We start from the raw sequence: 20,018 nt of genomic DNA, 5'->3' as shown, positions 1-20,018 counted from the left end.
TTTGACAGTACAAGGAGTAGTGCTTAGGTTCCTTTTTCAGAAAAACCACAGCATGGCTGAGGCTGGAGATCATCTCATCCACCTCCTTTGCCTCGAGCTTAAAGCCACATGCAGTTTGGTTCTGTGCTCACTGCCCCTTGCGCTGCCCCTGGGCACTGCATGAAGACTGGATTTCCTAGCCCTACCTGTGCGTGCTCAAAGAGTCTCTCTGTAATCCTCCTTGGTCTCCTGCTTCCACCTCTTGTGTGCTTCCTTTTCTTAGGTAAGTAGAACTGAGAGCCCCATGTCTGTGCATACAGGCCTGCTGGCTCTGCTTGACTTCCAGTGTGTTGGGATGGGCCAGTTTGTGAGCCTGGAGGAGCCCCTGGCTCTGCTGGGTCCCACTGCCCTTCAGGATGGCCTCCCTGTCTCCCAACAGACAAGGTGTGTTTGCAGGTGAGGGGTTGCATTTTGTACAAAGTTCCTTAACCTACCCTTACAAATGTGGTCTCCGGTGCAATGCTGTAGAGGAACCTGCATGAATGGAAGAGCTTGTCTAAATAGCAGCTGTGAGAATCTTATGTTTTGGGAACAATGTTCATTTTTTTTTTTTTTTTTTTTTAAAATCCCAAATCTTTAACCTGTTGATTCAAATGGTCAAAACACAAATTACCTTTGTATGAGTAGATGAGAAAGGAAATCTCAGATTCTTAACAGTTCGCTTGGTATGGCAAGGGTTTAGCCAGGGATTCCTAGCCAGGAACTTTGGTTTCTGAGGTGTAGGGGTTGAACTTGGGTCTGTGACTGTCCCAGGAGAGTGTAATATTTGCTATCTCAGTGACAGTGAGTGAAAGGGAATGCTTAGGATGGGCTCTTAATGTGGTTTCAAGTAGGAATAGTTACTGATTAGTGGAAGAGAATTTGAATCTTCTTTTCCCAAAATGTGGCAGGAAGTACAAAAGAAAATAGTGGTAACTCCAAAGCACAGCTCTTAGCTGGGGGGGAAATAGAACAGAGAGCCTCTTTGTAGGGCACTGTGGAGTGGGAGGGGAACCTGCAGGTAGCGCAAGCATTGAGAATTTGGAATGGCATTTGTTTGTATAGACTTTACAGCTGGCCGCCTGCATTTAATTTGGATGCTTTTTGTATTCAGTGTTAATTTGGCTCTGTATTAAAGGGAACTTCAGCACACTTGTGTTCTCTCACCCAGCGGCTGCCGGGTAACAACAGCTGCCAGTTCTGGCTGACAGGAGCGTGCCCCTGTGACTGGGGCAACCACTGCGGCACGAGCCTCTCTGCTGCAGGTGTTGCTTCATTGACTCTGAAATGAGGGCAAGTTTAATTGGCTGTTACCCTGAATTTCCTGGGACATTGCTGAACGTAATGGTGCAGCAGGTCTGGTGGAAGCGGGGCTGAGTCACGCAGACAAGCCCAGCGGTTGTTAGTGCTGTAGTGCTGACTAAGGCCAATGCTCCTGGCTGCAGCTTCTCAGGCTGAAGCGTGATGGTGGATTTCTGTAGTGTGAGGATGTTCCTGTTGGACAGGACCTCGCTGCACAGGGCCAAAATACACTCAAACAAGTGTTTGGATCAATCATTTTAGCATAGCCATGAATAATGCCAGCAGTTGCCCTATTTTCACTACGGGCCTTACTAACAGGTAGAAGTCCAGGAAGAATAGACCTGACTCACTGGTGCAGCAGGCCTTGAGGCAGCGATTCACTAGAAATAACAGAGGTGGTACTGGGGGCCCACAGTTCAACTGAATCGGTTTGGATTTTTTAAGTGTGAAATAGCAGCACTCCTGAACACCTAAAGCAGGGATGGAGGGTAGAACTGGAGCACAGACCTCTTTACTGCATTCTTATTTCTGCCATTCTTTAGTCAGAATCCCTCTTAAAAACATCTAATACCTTCAGCTGCTTTGAGGTTTAAATGTAGAATAGCATCAAGGATGTGAGTGTATCTCTGTAACTGAGTGACAGCTATTCAGCTCTAGCTCAATCCTCTGACAAATGAAAGGTTTTTTTTTCATTTGCTGTTCAGTCTGCAAAGGAGCTTCTCACCTGCCTTGCAGGCTGCCTTTGTAACTTGAAATGCCTTCAGTTGTGTGAGCTCTTGTTTTTGTGATGCTAGTTCAGGAAACCTCACTACAGAAGCGTTGTCACTGACCCTAATATGAACCTGGCTTCTTCCTGTGCCTTGGGGTGGGCAGAGCTCTGCAAGGAGGAAAGGCAGGAGGCTGCAGGCAGCAACATGGGCTGGAACGGGTGAGTTCAGAGGTCCAGGATGGGACCCACCATTGAGCCCTAGCAGTGCTCCTGAACCTCTGCGCTTTGGTCTCTCAGTGATTACTCCACTGCTTGTTGGCATCATCACCCCAAAGCAAAGGTGTGTAGAGATAAATAGCTTGAAGAAAGGACTGGGTGATGGCGTTGTGTAGCATCCACTGCTATCACCTGTCTTTTTTCCAGAGGTTGGCATAGGGGATGCAGGCAGCAGCGTGCTCTCAGTGAGTGACAGAGTGTTTTTTATGCCTTCAAAGGAGCATTGGGTGAAGCTGCCGTGCTGCCTGCGAGCACAAAATAGTTTTGATGCGCTCTGGTAATGCTGAGATGAATAACTTCTTAAGTATGCCAACAAAATGAGTTACTAGGTAGATCCAAGGCAGTTGATGCCACAATTTAATTCTAGGCAGAAAGACAGTGCCTCAGGTGGAAGGATATTCTATTTCAAGATATTAAACAGCTTTAATATATGTTGACATTCAGCGCCACACTCGTAATCCCTGTAATTACTCCCTCCTCCTCTATGAAAAGCTGGCATGGTACTGCTCAGCACTGAGAGACAGTTTTGTTTCATGCCTGAAAGAAAGAAGACGTTGCATAAAGCACACTATGTGCTGAGCTGTGGGGAAATAGGTGACTGGAGAACAAAACAGGAGCTGTGAGAGCGACTCTGTCTGGTTCGTTTCCTCCATATCTGTCTCTGCAGGCAGCTCTGAATGAATGAAGAAGCTGAGCAAAACGAGACACAAAGAGGAGAACTCTGCTACCGTGAGCCCCGGCCGACTGCAGTACGGGCAGCCCCTTTCCGTTGTGCTTTGTGCTGTCTGTTTGCTGGGGGCATCCTGGGCACTGGGGAGTGCTGTGGGAACCAACAGGGAATCAGCGTGGGGTGGCTGCAGGCAGTGCCCTGGCTCTGTTCTGCTCTGTGTGTGTTTGAGCATTGATGGTTTTCTTGATGGAAGACAAATTCTATCAATAAGTGTAGATCCTTATCTCTTCTGGAAGTTGTTGAACAAAATATCCCTAGGAAAAAAAAAGAACAGAAGGGGAGGAGCAGGAAAGGAAGCCGAGATCAGCAAATGCAGGAAAATGTTTTCCAGGAGATTGTCATTGCCACCCAGTGGTCGCTCAGTCCAGCGATGCACGTCCAAAGGCTGAAGCGTGGCGCTCAGTACATCGCTCAGTGCTGCACCTGCTGTACTCAGGGGTACGGAGAGGTTGGGCACTGCATGTCCAAGTGTGCCCCATTTTGCAATGTGTGCCTCAGGGGGACCTCAGGGCTTCAGAGGGTGGCCGGGTTGCAGCCGACCCTTGTGCCACTGAGGAAAAACTCCATGAATCACAAGGTCAGGGGCTCATCTCCTGTCAGCTTTTAATTATCACAATGGATTAGATTTCTATGACCTTTCAGCTGTAACAGAAGCCTCCATGCTATCTGCTGTGCAGTGAGGACGTGCTTGCAGGCAGCTTTCATTTACTTATTAATTGCAGCTTTTCTTACTGGGCCTGCACTGTGAAGCAGGACAGCAGGGCTGGACACTTAGTTTATTAATGACTTTAAGCTAAAGTGGGGAGATTTAGGTGAGATGTTATATAGTACATGACTGAATTATCTCAAAAAGAACAACAACAAAAAACCCCAATAACTGCATGGAATTATATAAAATCATAGAATGGCCTGGGTTGAAAAGGACCACAATGCTCATCTAGCTTAGCCCCCCTGCTATGTGCAGCATCGTCAACCACCAGACCAGGCTGCCCAGAGCCACATCCAGCCTGGTCTTAAACGCCTCCACGGATGGGGCATCCACAGCCTCCTTGGGCAACCTGTTCCAGTGTGTCACCACTCTCTGAGTGAAAAACTTTCTCCTAATATCTAACCTAAATCTCCCCGTCTCAGTTTATCACAGAATCATAGAATGGCGTGGGTTGAAAAGGATCGTAATGATCATCCTAGTTTCAACCCCCCTGCCATGGACAGGATTGCCAACCGCTAGACCAAAAAAAAAAAACCAATTAAAACCATTCCCCCTTGTCCTATCATTATCTATCATTGTAAAAAGTCATTCCCTCTCTTGTTTATAAGCTCCCTTCAAATATTGGAGGATTACAGTGAGGTCTGCCCAGAGCCTTCTCTTCTCCAAGCTAAACAAAGGCCTGTTCCCTTAAGCACTCTTCACAGGAGAGGAGCTCCATCCCTCTGATCATCTTGGTGGCCCTCCTAATATATGACAAAAGGGAAATGATGGTTAGCTACTTAAAATTGACAAATTTTAACTTTTTTTAAGTTGATCCATTACATTTGTGGGATTCTTCTTTTGCTGTCATACTGCTCAGTGTTAATGACAGCAATTACAGAGCTTAAGAGAAGGAAACTTGTCTGAAAAACACATCGTGTCTACAGTATGTGGATGGCTGCTCTGCTGCCTGTCCTTTCCTGGTGCCCACCAGTGTGAATAAGTGTGTGTAGACAGACGTGTGGCCATGCAGCTCGCTTTGGTTGGCTCCATTCTGGATGCCACACATAAATGTGATATTTTGTGATGACAGGAAAGCTATTATTAGTCCAGTGTGTCAGACTGCATGCTGTAGGCAATGTGTTTGATGAGCTTCATTCCCTGCTGTCTTGAACAAAAACTGATGAGTAGTGTTGAAGCATTCTGTTGAAAAGGCGAGAGGAGACCTGATAACATTTAGCTGTTAGAAGGTGGGGAAATGTCCCGATGCGTTGAGCCAGAAGTGAAAATGCATCACTGACACTTTTATCTTCTGTACCTGGGGGACAAGAAGAAATCATTTCCACCTGATGCAGAGGACTCAAAAGCATAGGTGGAAAATAGTAGGATAATTAATGGTTTGCCCATTTTGCTACCACATTCTCCTCACAATAACTTCAGTCAGAAAAGTTTGCTCCAGAAGGTCAGCACAGAAATAATCTGATTTTGGTAGATAGCAATCTCACTGTATGTGCTACCCCATAATTAAATGCTTTTTTTTTCCTCTGAAATCAGTGCAATATCCTTCAGATACAGTTTTGTTTTACTCTGTCACTAAGGAGAGGTGCAGGCATTTCCACACACCTGGAATGAAGGTGGACTTGGGTACGTGTGAAGCCAAGAGGTGAGATGTGAGCCCACTGGCAGTTGCTTAGGGTCCTCTGCTCTACCAGGCTGAGCTGAAAGGCACTTTTTGAAAGCATTTGCACTTCTGAACAGCGTGCCCAGAAGTGCTGGCTTAAAATCTAAGTGTTCATACACCGCACTGCCTGCACTTGTCTCTATTTGTGGTGTAAAAAAAAAAAGCACCCTTCTGCTTTTTTCCATTTTACCCAGAGATCAAATGTGGTATTTTTGCAACACTGTCACAGAGCCACATGGATACATGCTTCTCCCGAGAGCTACTCCTGGTTGGTGGCAGCAGCTCCCATGTAGCTGTTCCTGCACATGGAAACTGCAGTGACAGACAAGACGAGGCTGACTTTTGGGCCCAGTATTTTTATTTCTGTGCTGGCAGTGTAACTATTCCCAGGAGCAATTACAGGTAACTGGCTTACAGGAGCTGTCTTTGAAACTCTTTGTGCAATGCACGGAATAACCCAAGTGAGCAGGGCAAAACCAAAAGCAGGACGCAGCAGTACTGAAAGTTTACACACAGGTCAGAGTCTTTACGGCTTGCAGTCAAAGTTCATTTTTTTCTTGTCTCAGGATGTCAGACAATGTGAGGCCTTTTAGCAGCATTTCTCAAACTTTTTGCTTTCCTTTCGAGTCAACAGAAACTCAGCTGCCCGAAGGTGGGTGAGGCCAAACTGCAGCACAAACTTTCCTTGAGAGGAAGGGACCCAAGCCCACTAACCTGCTCCACTGTGCTGTGCAGTTTCAGTGCCAAGGCACTGATTTGGTAATTGTGGCTGCTTCTTACAACCTGGACAGGGAAAGCTGCCTCACTGCTCAGCAGCACTTTGTCTTCATGATTTATATGTTGCTTAACACAGCTAATCACGATGTTGCAGTGTAAGAACTGCTTGCTGTCAGTACAGGGCTCACCTGCTGCACAAGCTTCTCCTCTACAGAAATGTCTGTGCTGTGAACTGCTTTACTACCAACTGGGGCTTCTGCAAGAAAAGAATGCATCAGAAACACAAGAATGTGTGTGTTCATTGTTATGTTCCATTCAAAATATGTAAGAAGCAAAAAACATTGTAATATTGCATTTAAGCCTGCTCGACTGTAGTAAGCTTGACCTACGAGCCCAAGGAATGCTACTGAGATTTCCCTGAAAAATGTTGAAGCCATTTATTTGTCTACTGAAAGGCTTGATTTTGAGATATGAGCATGCTTTCCATCAAAAAACATCCTGAAATTTATTTCAGTTAATGCCATTTATATTACTCACTCTTTCTGTTGAACTGAGCGTCCTGGATTTCAACATATGCTGGTGTGCTGTGTATTCCAGTCGTGACTGCAGCAGTGCTGAACGTGTTTGCTTAATGAAGAGCATTAGCAGAACTCAGATGTAGTCCATCTAACTAGATGGTTCTCCAGGAGGTGACATTTCTGCACAGCTCATCAGTGACATCCCCTGTTCCTTCTCTTGGCCACCTTTTGCAAGCTTCCAAATGTGTCTGTGAATATGACCGAATTCTGGCCTTCAAGACCAAAGATCTGTCCGCACCTCTCTCCGGCACTATGGATCTGGGATGCTGCAGGCCAGTGTTCAAGAATCCTGCCAATCTTGTGTGTATCTGTGATTTATAATGTAGAATACCACCTAGACTTTCATAATACGCTTAGTACCGAACAGTCTACAGAAGTGGAACTTACCAAGGAAACAAATGCCAAAAAAGCAGTGTGAACAAATTTAAGAATCTTCTATGTAAAGGGATATGTTTCTGGCTTGGAGCAACTGGGGAGAAGAAGAAATACCTAAATATAGGACCCCGGAAGGTGTAAAAGAAGTACTGGATGCTGAAGTATGTCAGGAACAAGATTTGTGATAAGAGCTTCAGCTGCTGGAAGCAGGGCCTGCTGGCAGGTAGCAGACTCCATGATCTTCTGAACAAGGAACAAATCCTTGCTGATCCTCTCCTACTTGTGACAGTAAGTATAAATATATGAAATCACTGAAAGAGGTAATGATGCTTGAGCACTCATTTAAGGGTTCTGGCAACCTGACAGCAGTGAGCTTTACTTCCAAGTGACGTGGAAGCAATTTTCATTCTAGTGAAAACTCCCATTTCAGGAAGTACACTGCTAAAATCACTGATGTTGATGATATGGGACTGTGTGTTATGCACGGCATATATACACTTGTTTGCTCTTATTTGATTTTGGTTTTGTTTATCCAAAAATAGCAGTATTTTATTGGCAAAGGATTCCTGTTTTTTTTATCATAAGCACACAACAATGTAGTGGTTTTTTTCACACAGTATATAGCCACCCATGTGTTTCTGTGTCAAGAAATGCAGAAATAACTTTTGTTCTGCCCACTTACAGCAATAGCTAGTTTGATGTCAGTCTGTATTATTTGCAGTTCCCTCTGTCACTGAGATGGGCCTGCTCAGCAGAACAAATATGAGCGTACATAAGAGTAACATTTGATGTTCTTGAGGTAGCACTATCTTAATTACTCTTAAATCATGAGCTTCTTAAATATTTTGTGTATTACAAATAAAAGGGAGAAATGATTACAAACAAGAGAGAAGACACATTACCTAAGAGCAGTGTAAGAAAAGATCAGTGTGGAGGCAGAAGCTTGTGTGAAGCTCGCAGCAGAAAAGACCTGCCATGCCCAAATGCACAAGTTTGTTTTCCCTTAACTGTCAGTGGTTTTAAGATTTTAAGATGTAAATAGTTACAGAGACAACAACAGCAAGGTAGAAGTCTCCCTTAACTCAGTGCATTGAACAGGTACAGCTACTACTGCTGTGGAGCTATCCTTTCATTTTTTCCCATATTCAGAGCATTTTCTTCATACACACTTCATGTCATATAACTGCTTTCTCAACGCTTATTTATTTGTATGTGATTTTTATGTTTACAGCTTACAAGCTATCTGCCACAAAAACTGCATTCTGTATTTAAGAATGCAGAACGGGTTTATTTATGGTTGTAATCCAAAGGGAATTTTATCAAGCAGCTTCTGGTTTTGTTATGGAGCAAAAGGTAAACAAAGGCACCTACAAGCTGGGAAGATGGACTTACATTTATCTGGGGCAGATGGGTGCTGTCCTCACCATGAACCCACAGCTTTTCTTTCCACCTGCAGAATGGATTTGTTCTTCTGTTGTACTGCACTTCTGCACTGAGAATGAAGAGACTCAGTTCTGCTTAAAGACTAAGAAAAAAGATTAACCACACAAGCTAAAGATTCTGCATACTGAAATACATTAAATCTAAAAAATACTGGAAGACATTGGTGGTTTATTGGAGATAAGGTGTAATTCTGCACTGAAAATATGGCATTATGGTATTGTATTCTGCCCCAAATTATAGCATTAGGCCTGGGAGTATTAAACAATTTTTTGGAAACTTACAGACAGCAATTTATAATTAGGGATGAATTAAAGAGGTCTAATGGAGAAACCTTGAATGTAAAGTAATAGGTTTTGGGGTTACTACCACATTGTACTTCAAATCCCTACCAGATATTTCCGACTCCTGTTTTAACATCATTTGTTTGGAAATAGACCAGAAATTATAGTAACACACTCACAGGTTATGCAGTATTTCATTCTGAATGGTGAGTGTCCACTTACTTACGTTCTAAGTTACAATTTTCACCAGTCCTTTTCCTCGGAGTCATAAACTAATGACTAATTCACACCATCAGCACGTTGCCACTGCAAACTGGCAGTAAGAGGAAAAAAGGGGAAAAATACAGTGTATAAAGAGCTTGTTCACTCTACATCTACAGAGCTTTTAATATGCAACACCAAATGTTCTGCGGTATATCTTACACAAGTCTTAGAAATGGGAGGCTTTGTAATGGTGTGCCTCCAGCCCTTTCTAGAAAGGGAAAGAACAATCTATGTGCTGAGACTGATTAAGGAGGAAAAAAAAAAAAAAAAAAAAAGCAGAGCCATTTTATGCTCTAAAAAGCTATTATAACGGATAATGACTTCATAAGAGCACACAGACAAAGTGGAATACATGTATTTAATCAAATAAAATTAGTGATTGTATTTAGCTATTAAACGTAGCTCCTTAATGAAGGATAGCATTCAATGGTGAGTCACATAAACCTCACAAATGCTACTGACCGTGGGTACAGCAGATACAGTGGACTTGGTGACTCATAGGAAGCCTCACATTTTGCTCACAATTTAAGATGATGGGAGAGGAGGAACAATTTTTTAGCATCTTCATCCTTCACCTACATTTTAAGCACACATTTCCTACTACTGAGATTGGAATGGCTTTGAAGGCCTACATAGAAAGGCTCCTTCCTTGGAGAGAGTACAATCTAACTTAATGACAAATATATACAAAAACACAGAGTAGTTGTTTTAGTAAAAATACGCTATTTTTAATGCAGACCTTTGGCCACCTGATCTGACCTCCACCTAACTTCCTGAGGACAAAGTTCTTCTCAGCACCTATGCTCTGTCTCTCAGGTTACCTGTCTATTTCACCAGTGTGAGCTCCTCAGCAATTTCGACTGCATCATTTCCACTGTGTTTGCAACAGCTTGTCCTACTGTCATTTATGCAGAAAAATGTGCTTGAGCACTGGACTAAATCACAGAAATCTGGATTTTGTTCTTGCATCTGCAGGTCACCTAGACAGACATCTTCCAAGGCTACCTCCCTACGCCTTAGTTCCTTCACCTGCAAAGTGGGGATAATGATATTCACTTACTTTTAAAAGCCATTTTAAGATATACATGATTAATTGCTTAGCAGTGTGGATCCTCCCTGGGGAATATCACGCAGCTGCTAATAAACTGACTCATCCACTTTCACATGATTGTTTTTATCTAAACATTCACCATTTCTTTTCTGTGACATAGCAAAACACTCATTTTGTCAAACAGCAATTGTAAGGAAGCTTTTACCCAGTGCAAGAGTAATTAGAATCGTGGAGAAGTGATGAGACTGCCATCAGCTCTGAGCCTGAGGAACTACCTTGTATTTTAATTTCAGGAAATCAAAGCAGAAAAAGAGTTTCCAGTTCAAGTCTGCCCTCCACTGGTATTAAGGAAACACTGCTAATAATATTTGAATTAATATTTATGTAACGAAGAAGGGGAACTAAATTCATAGAGGCTGACAGTTTATTAATTGAAACCTTTAGACAACTTCTATTTTTTCATTTTTTATAATAGATAAATACTTTGTAAATATCTTTTTTTTTTTTTTTTTTTTTAAGGCTCATGTAGGCTCACTGCCTGATTCCTGTTCTTCAGGCTTTTAAAAGCCCACCAGCATTTCATTCAGACCAGACAGTTGCCAAAACTAACATACACATAAGAAGTACTTTTCTGCACGTGGTTTTTAAGGGATTTAACAGAAAAACTACAGAAAAATATTATGCTATGATACAATTAACAGTTCTAATATACTGTGCTATATATGTCAGTCCAGTAATAATGTCATAAAAGAGACCAATGTCAGTCCAGTCTAGCATTCTCTCACTAGAAGCAGGTTTTCCTCCTGATAGGTGAAAGAACAACTTCTATTACTGTTTATTTTAGAGAGAACTTTCCATCACAAATCCCACATGCAATTAACACATCTCTTAATTCAGGAGGACTCGTTTTCTTTTCTACATTTAAAGCAGGAAGGTAATTGGAAAATAATACTTACACAGACTCACACAGTACGATTTCAATCCCAAGGTGGAATTCGTGTCTGGAATATAAAATTTGTACTGCTATGAACTGGGAGATAAGGCACCTCTGGTTCATTTTTCTTGTCATCTTCATGCTTCATTATGCTGAACTGCATTTAATCTCCTGTGACTGCTACTTAAAGACTGCTACTCCTAAAATGAAGGAGTAAAATGCAATTTTGCTGGATATATAGTTAATGCAAACTTGAATAAATGTAAGAAAAAAAAAAGTGTTACAGAACGATAATTTTATTTTGGGCCTTTAAATGCTTGAAAATGAGGGTCAAATTTGTAGCCTGTGCCAAGTATGGACAACAGACTTTATAACGCAGAACATAAGGAATTTTCAAAAGTTGCCTGAATATCCTATGCACCTGATAAAATTATTGCAGAAATGATTCAAAATAAAAACTTCAGGAGTATGTATATTGTTTCATATGAAGCAATGATAAGGAACATAGCAAATCTCTTGTAACCTCTTTTCTTCTTCTTTGGGCAGGATGCTAGGCCAAAGTCTTCTCAACTCTCATTGATTAGTGCCATATGCACTGCTGCTACAAATCACCCTCCTTGAAAAAATAACCCCAGTATCCAGAACGTCTCAATTTTGCCCTTGTAGATCAACTATAGGAGCTTTTTAGTAATCCCAAGTGAAAAGCAACAGCAATGCCACACTGAAACACCGATGAGTATTTTCCCACATGGTGACAGTGCTCTATGCATTACTGGAGAGAGTCCAAAGGAACACTGCAGGTAAGTGTCTCAGGCTGTCAGTATGTCAATGCTGAGAGCGGATACTCTAAAAAAAGGTTGTATATGAATTTTAATTACAATTCTTATTTTTCAAATGCTCCACATCCATGTTCTCATTTTCATATCCATTTTTGTGTAAACTATGATAAAGACCTTACATTCTCTGTTTTAAGGTTGCCTAACCTTAATTCAATGTACTAAGGTTGGAATTGGTATAAACAAAGACAGTAAGAGCAAAGACTGTTGTAGAAATATCATCATTCTTTTCCTCATTTGTTCCCATCATAGTAAGAATCTGCCTAAAACAGGCAGACCTTTTAAATCCTATAAAATCTTTTCAGATTTTATCTCTAGATGAGATTGGTTGACAATTAGAAAGTATGCATTCAAATGTTTTTTGAGGAAAATCTTTCTAAAGCCATTGACAGTTGCTCTCCTCAGATGCTTTAAAACAAAACAAAAACCCAAAAGTTAATTTAAAAACAAAGAATGAGAGAATACAGATATTAGTTTTGGCCTCAGAAAATCCTTTAATCCATCAGACTTCTGCATATCACTGTAAGTATGCAAGTAATCAGATGATTGTTTTCATCCCTGGCCAAATACTGCAATCACAGCAATGTGCATATAAGGACTGTGATGTTTTTAGAGTAACCACTTACAGAAAGGTAGCAGTATCTTTAATGCAACATTTTCATTCTTAAATGAAAATGAGGAGAATGGGACAGTCAGGTTCTGAATGAAAATAAAGTTGAGTAGCAGATAATATTCTATTTTTAAGCACAACAATACTTTTTTTTCAGAGACCTCTGAAAGCATTTGATGAGGTTTTGTTGAATGTTGTTTCATCTCAGACTGCTGTTTCTCCTTCACTGGCTTCAGGAGCTGAAATGGAAAATAATATCATTATTGTGTTTGCTCTCAATTCCATATTAAACCTCAATCCTCTTGTTCCCAAGTCTGCATGTACAGCCAGGATTGCCCCAGCCCAGGTACAGAATGAAGCACTTGCTCTTGTTAAACTTCATGAGGTTGATTATTGTCAGCCCCTTCATTTGTTGAGATCTGTGTGCAAGGCAGCTATCCAATACCATACAGTGGCCAGAGTACAGCCAATGGTGGATCACACAGAAAATCATATGAAAGAGACAGTAATCCAGACAGAAAAAAAATTTATATGCATCTCTGCTCTGCATTTCAAATATGTTTTGAAAATATGCTAAATTAAGAAACCCAAACATATTTAAGCCCAAGTATTATTGCTTTTACAACTATCAAGAGAAAATGAGATGTCACAGAATTCTGGCATTTCCCAAGCAGCACAATCGCATAGCCTTAGTTCTTTTTGGCTGCAGTAGTGCTTTCCATTTCTATTTATCTCTGCAAAACGTGGTCTCTGCAAACTGAAAATCTGCATTTCCTAGACCAATGGTACTGCAGAGTAGCTGGGATGTATTAAATGAATATTAAAATGGAATGGAAGAAAAGGACCTTCCTTACAAGGGCACAATAGACAGCTTAATTATCATAATAAAGTAAAATGTGATGTCCAGTCATAACACACTGCAGATGCAAGAAATGAGAGCTATCAAGGAAAGTTCCCGTTCTCTGAAAATAATTCCTTGACTTGATATGTGAAGGAAAGGATGGAAGAAGGAGCACAGATGGCACATTTTTAGGAATACCCTTTCTCAAGAACATCCATACCGATGTAACTAGAGACAGTTAAACAGGTTTATACCTGAAGAAGACAGAGCTGTTAAATCATTTGGATCAATTATTTAGTACACTCAACCTTATGAATCCTACTTGCACTACAATTACCTAAAATTGAAGAAAACATCTCCTTAGAGGCAAGAAGTGGAAAGATCTGAATTTGTTAGTGCTATGCAATGGGTATGGCAGTCACAAAGGAGCTGACACATGGCATGGTACAACAGGATTCACGATCTTTTAGAGTATTTTATAAAAGCTGTTCTTGGGAGGGAAGATGCCACTTCTGAGTTGAACATGAGCAGTCATTACTGACTTCAAATTTCCAGCTTTAATAAAAGATAATAATAATAAAAAAGTAACAGTAGGCATAAAGTACTGAATTTAAGGAATGGAAATACAGCAACACGCTGATGCAGAACTACCGCGCTAGATGTGACAAAGCAGGAATGCGTGACCACTTTGGTAAGTACAAAATAACCTTTAATACTAGCTAGTAAAAACAACTGACAGAACATTTCAGAAGCAGTTCCGCCTTCTATGGTGTCTGTGTTATTAGCTGCCTACGATTGCCACAGAAAAATCTTCATTAATATGTTCCATAAATTCTGGATTTGTTACTGAAAGCGCCTCATTAATCTGCTAACAATAACAAAATCTGTTTGCTTAACAACTGGATAAAGCTCTGACAGGAACATTATATTGAGAAAATTTGTCTTTTTGAAGTGCAGTGAAGTATGAATTACCAGTATTTTTCTACCTACACCAGCAGCCCACCTGCTGCAGAAAGAATTGGTTGTTGGCAATCCTCATCAAGCATAACTAACAGAGTCAATCGACACAACAAGTTCCATGGCTGGCATTATTTAGAGAATGTTTTGTTGGTTCCTAGTGTCTGAGAACATATGAAGGCATACTCTTTTTTGGAGAACATGTAGACTCACAGTCCCCTTCATACTGATGTTCACCTACTGAACCATGACAATGCTGCCTAACCCCAACAGGGATAAGCTGTTCAGCTGACAATGAAGCTACTCATGGACTCCAAGCCTCAGCTTTACCTGTTAGACATCATTAGATATATTACCATGTGATACTGACTTTTCCTCTCCTGTTCAATGCATAGGTGAGTACACGTGCACTGGATTTCATGAACAAAGGCTGTTTGTGCATTCTATACCCTGACATACAGCAGGTTTGTCATCCCATCACCAAGACACTTCTGTGTCCCCCACACTTTGATTACTAGTAGAGAGTGGCAAGGCAGCTGAGGATCACTCATGTGGCTTGTAGATTGTCACCCGTCCATATCTGAGAAGCAAGGAGCAAAGTATGAACTTGTATCTTCATCATCTCTTACAGGCAGCATATGCATCTGTGTACTGGAAGAATAAATATAGAAAAAGCTATGTAAGTGATATTTATTATGATCCTGGATTTGAATTATTTTTTAATCGAAAAGCACTGCCCTTTTGTTAATGCGACAAGTGAGCTGCTGAACTGCAAGCCATCTGTTGCCTTAAGCAAACCAACATGTAACATATACAGAACTTTATAACTGCATCTGGCTGGTAAACTGCGATTATAAACGAATCAGGTTGGAAATTAGGCAAAAATATTTTCATAAGGAATGGTGATGCCCTGGAATGGGCTGCCCAGGGAGGTGGGGGAGCCAGCAGCCCTGGAGGTGTTCAGGAAGCGCGTGGATGTAGCACTGAAGGACACGGGCAGTGGGGATGGGTTGGCGGTTGGACTGGAGGATCTCGGTGGTCTTTTCCAGCGCTAATGATTCTATCAGGAACTATGTGGATGTCTGCAGTGCCACAAGCTGTGATTTATCCTCTAGGATATTCTCCCCCCATCCCCCCCTGTTTCCACACACAACTGGATCCCCTCCCAGCTTTGGGAGCAGCCCTGGCACAGCCCGCCGCTCCCGACCGTGCTGCTCCCCAGGCAGCACCGAACAGCCGCAGCGCCGCGTCCGCCGCGGCAGCCAGAGGCAGCGGGCCACGTGAGACACGGCGCACGCTGGGACAGCGCAACGCGAATGCCATTTTCGGCGTCACCCGGAAGCGCTGCTCTCGGCGCTCCATCTCTGCCCTTCACTTACCCGCAGCCTCGGCAGAGAGCGGCGCGCAGAGGCAGGTCGGGGCGCAAGAACGGCCCGCGGACAAACGAGGGCGGCCGGCGGCCCACGGCCTCCGCCCCCGAACGAACCCCTGCTCACCGCCCCCGGAAGGGCCCCCGGAGCGCCGCCCACCGCAGCCGAGTGACGTCCGCGGGCGGGCCGCTCCTCTCTCTCCCCGCCGCCGGCATGCCGAAGCTCAGCAAGGAGGCCAAGCAGCGGCTGCAGCAGCTCTTTAAGGGCGGTCAGTTCGCCATCCGCTGGGGCTTCATCCCGGTCGTGCTCTACCTAGGTCAGTGACGGCGGGCGCCGGCGTGCAGCGGCCCGCACTGCAAGGCTGCGGGCCGGCCCCGGTCCCGGGGCGGGGAACGAGGTCGGGGCGGCCGGGGGCGAGCGGGCGTGGGGAGGGAGGGGGTGCGGGGGGACGCGTGAGGGCGCGGGGGGGGGGCGGGGGAACCTCCCCCGCGCTGTGCTGTCCGCGCATGCGCCGCTGAGAAGCGGGGGGGAAGGGGGGGTGGTTGGTGTGGGGGGCCGGCGGGCTGATGGATGGCCGGCGGGCTTTAACTGGTACAGAAGGTCGCTTTGAACTCTGCCGCGTTAGGCAACGTTAGGATATTGCGTTCCCATCCTTAGTTTATTGATTATTTTAAAATTGATGGGTTTGGGGGCGGGGATTCCCGCAGCGTTTCGCGACCTGCTTCGATCCGGCGGGGGTTTGCGAGGGCTCCGCCTTTAGGGAGGGATCACAGGATGGCCAGGGTTGGAACGAGCCTCCTGAATCACGAATCTCCAACCCGCCTACCACAGGCAGGGCCACCAACCTCCGCATTTAATGCTAGGCCAGGCTGCCCAGGACCCCATCCAACCTGGCCTTGAACACCTGCAGGGATGGACAGGGCATCCACAACCTCTCTGGGCAGCCTGAGCTGCTCTGTGGCACCATGCGCACTTACGTAACGCGAGTGTTACGACCTGCTGGTGTGCTGTGTGGGCAGTTGTACCTCTGCCTGGATGCCCGCGTACTTCTGTTGTGTAACTGTAAGGAACTGGGTTGTAGGAGCTTTGTTTTATGCCTCCGACAGATAAATGTGCTGCTCCCCCAGCAGCCCGCATTGCCGCCTGAGCAATTTTCGTGCTGTGATTAATGAAGGGGCACCAATACAGGTGCCATCCTTGCCTGACCCCTGGAGGTGGCACAGACTCGGAAGTCTGTAGTACTGAATCCTCTATTACAGTTACAGCGGCTCTGCAGTGCTTGGTGCTGCTGATCCCAGTTTGTATTGGCCCATATGTATGAAATGCACTGTAACCAATGGAATGTTTCAGTGAAAGACCTAGGTTGGGGTGGGATATTCAGGACACATTCAAAGGAGTGTGCTCTGTGCAATTGCAGCTCGTTGGTAGGTGTTTTTATGCTTGCTTTGAAGTGACTGCTCCTGTGTGAAGTAGGTAAATTAGGCCAGTACAGTTCTGTGAAACTGGATTGCTTATGTAATATTTCTGGCCCTTATTCCCTAGTACCGTTTCCCAAATCTGTGTCACACACACACATAGTATGACTGCTAACACAACTTCATGTATTTCAAAGCAATTTTATTGGAAAGTGTGGCCACAAAAAGCAGCGGACCAGAATATTTAATAGTCTAAATCTGACAAGGTTATCTTCAAAGAGGTAACCTAGTGCCCACAACGTTAATGGAAGTTTTTCCATTAACCTTCATGGCCTGTGTTTTAGGTGGGCTGTCATTACTTATAATCTGTAAGGGAGAGGAATAATATATTTTCCATATAGCATCCATTTCTATCAAGCATTTGTGGGAAAGCATGTTGAACAGCATACATCATGTATAATTGTGCTTCAAGACTTAATTTACAGTCCAGCAAGAAAGCTGTTTGATAAACTGAACCTTTAATTGCTTATCTAGCATTCGTTTGCCTTAGTGAATCAGTAGTTAAGTCATTAGAACTCTTTATAATTAACTTGCCCTGCAAGGCAGTTAGAACAAAACGTTCTAAGTTTAATCAATTGAACATTTAGAATTCTTTCACCCTGAATTAAATAAACAGTTACTGAAATAGAAATGTAAGATCATTACAGAATGCTGCCTGCTAAGGCTCACAGTGGTTGCTTATACTGGGTGTAGGTGTGACTGCTGGTGCTGTCTCATTCAGTTGCATTCTCAGCAACATTTAAAATCTCATTGGTAGTTATGTATGTGTGCATGCATGTGTGTGTGCTGGGATCTTCAGGGTAAATAATTACCATCATCTCTCACAGCTTCAAATTCAATTGTTCCTGAATTTTAAATCAGATAGAGATGCAGGTAAGAGTTTAAAAAAAAAAAAAAAAAAAAAAAAAAAAAAAAGAAAATTAAAAATGGTACACTTGTATTTATTTTGCCTGCTTTCTAACCCTGGTTAATGTTACTTTTCTGTTGAGGTGAGTCTACAACTTCGTGAATCACAGTTCCCCCCTCCTTTTGCATCTCAGTTTAATGTACTGGAATAATCTGATACTGTGTTAGCTGTGTAGGAGTCTACGCATACATGTGTGTGTTTATCTAATGTTTATTTCTGTTCAGGTTTTAGGAGGGGTGCAGATCCAGGAATGCCTGAGCCCACAATCTGGAGGTACGTGTTGTGTCCAAATGTACATGCAAAAGCAGAGCTCTCTTGGTCACAGTTTTAGGTGTTACCTCTGGTTGTTCACACTAAACAGCAAGAGGTGTTTTATCCACTGTTTTAATTGGTCTTGGGTGATAGTATAGCTGGTCAGGTTATTTTTTCTTTTAAAATCAAAACTAGAAAAAACAGCGAAACACAAGTTCTTGTAAGAGCCTTGGTGTTTTGTTCTGAATCCTGTGCATTTTTTTTTAATATATAGGACTTCCTGTGCCTTTTTGAGTGGCAGCTGCCCTTGTAATCTGTTTTAGAGGTGTTCTATGCAAGTGTCTTTTTACACCTAGAAGTAATTACTTATACTTCTAACAGGGGTTTTAACCAAAATCCATTCTCCTTCCCTCTTTGTAAATATGGTTGTAAAGCTGCTTAAAAACAGCATTAAATACAGAGATACATCCTTCAGTATTTGTCGTTGCAGTGGATCAAAATGCATTTGCTCATATTGCCTCTTTGTTATGGGACAACTTGTCACTGCTGCAATGTCCTGGCATTAGTGGCCATAAATTCTTGTGGGGTTTGAGTTCTGTTGAAGCGTATCCATGGGTCAGACTTTTAAAATTAAGATTTTGAAGGGAATGTGGCTCTTTTAATGATCTTGAAATTTGACAACAGCACAGAGCCAGGTACTGCTAAGACAAATAATTGATGGTCTGCATTGTTTGCAAAATTATATGTTAATTATTTTTGCCTCACACCATATAAAGGAGCTACTTCTAACAGTAGAAAGAATGAGAAAAATGTCAAGGTCATGTTACAGTTTCAGTAAAATCTTTTGTCTTATGGTGTCATTTGCTCAAGTTGTTTGTTTGCTGGCAGTGTTCCTGTGTTCAGTTTCACTAGCAGCTTGAGATTTTTTTTCTTGTATTGAGTGTGTCTGCAGAGCATAAAGTATGCATTTGATACCAGGGTATGCGTACAGGTAACAGAAATGCATTTAGGTCCAGTCTGAGGCTTACAAGTTCTTTTTCTGGGTAGGTAGCTTTGTTGCAATGTATTCTGGCTGGTTTTCGTGGGTTTTTTTGGTAGCATTTATGCTGTATTTTTATAGGGCTGTTTGTTCTGACTTGCTTTTTAGAGAAACTTATTTAAAAACAAGAACGTACTGCAAATCTGACTTTCATTTCCTCCCCCCTCCCCTTTCAGTCTGCTTTGGGGATGAAAGATGTGGCTGTCCTGCTCTAGAACCAGCCGATGGACAGAGAAAGTGTTTGAAGATTCATACGTTCCAGAGGATGAGGCGAATGCTTTCACCAGCTGACTCTGTCAACTTGCTAATGACATAGGTTGTACATACAACACAATGGAGTTTATATGGATGTAACTTATTTGGATTACAGTAAAATTAAATCTAGTTTGAAATGGATATGTGTTGTTTTGAAGTCTTTATTACATAAAGTGACAGTTCCTTTAACCATAAATGTATTTAACCATTTAAATATGGATGTAACTATATATAATCATAAATATAAGTGACCATTGATTTTGGTAAATTTGGCAACGTTCAACCCTCTTGGATCTACATAGCAATTATGAATTTCAGGTAGAGGTTTTTCTTCATAATAACCAGAATCATAGAGTGCTTTGGGTTAGAAGGGACCTTTAAGATCGTCTAGTTCTATCTCCCCTGCTACAGGCAGGGACACCTCCCTGT

General features: G+C 42.7%; 1 protein-coding gene, 1 long non-coding RNA gene and 1 other non-coding gene across 16 annotated transcripts; 1 reads left to right on the top strand and 2 right to left on the bottom strand.

Annotated features, from left to right (window-relative positions):
* Positions 1–2,004: 2,004 nt before the first annotated feature.
* LOC125696014 (uncharacterized) lies at positions 2,005–15,785 on the bottom strand. 14 transcript variants are annotated; one of them, XR_007378159.1, is made up of 7 exons: positions 15,671–15,785; positions 14,648–14,942; positions 12,655–12,732; positions 11,070–11,114; positions 8,467–9,111; positions 6,310–6,377; positions 2,005–5,041 (listed from the first exon to the last, which is right to left on the bottom strand). It is a non-coding gene; the product is annotated as an uncharacterized LOC125696014 (long non-coding RNA). The 14 variants fall into 14 exon arrangements; XR_007378153.1 differs by having other exon boundaries at positions 2,006–5,041; positions 6,659–9,111; XR_007378154.1 differs by having other exon boundaries at positions 2,006–5,041; positions 6,310–7,007.
* On the bottom strand, positions 12,361–12,448 carry LOC125696528 (small nucleolar RNA SNORD93). Its single transcript, XR_007378375.1, has one exon. It is a non-coding gene; the product is annotated as a small nucleolar RNA SNORD93 (small nucleolar RNA).
* Positions 15,681–19,730, top strand: TOMM7 (translocase of outer mitochondrial membrane 7). The gene is made up of 3 exons (XM_048951154.1): positions 15,681–15,977; positions 18,268–18,316; positions 19,511–19,730. Exons 1-3 carry the CDS (start codon positions 15,875–15,877, stop codon positions 19,524–19,526), a joined length of 168 nt encoding a protein of 55 aa, XP_048807111.1. The 5' UTR covers positions 15,681–15,874; the 3' UTR covers positions 19,527–19,730.
* Positions 19,731–20,018: the final 288 nt, after the last annotated feature.

Source organism: Lagopus muta, chromosome 7 (assembly GCF_023343835.1).
Source record: "Lagopus muta isolate bLagMut1 chromosome 7, bLagMut1 primary, whole genome shotgun sequence".
Classification (NCBI taxonomy): Eukaryota; Metazoa; Chordata; class Aves; order Galliformes; family Phasianidae; genus Lagopus; species Lagopus muta.
Note: the sequence above shows the minus strand (reverse complement) of the source record. Positions and strands in the feature narration are given on the sequence as shown.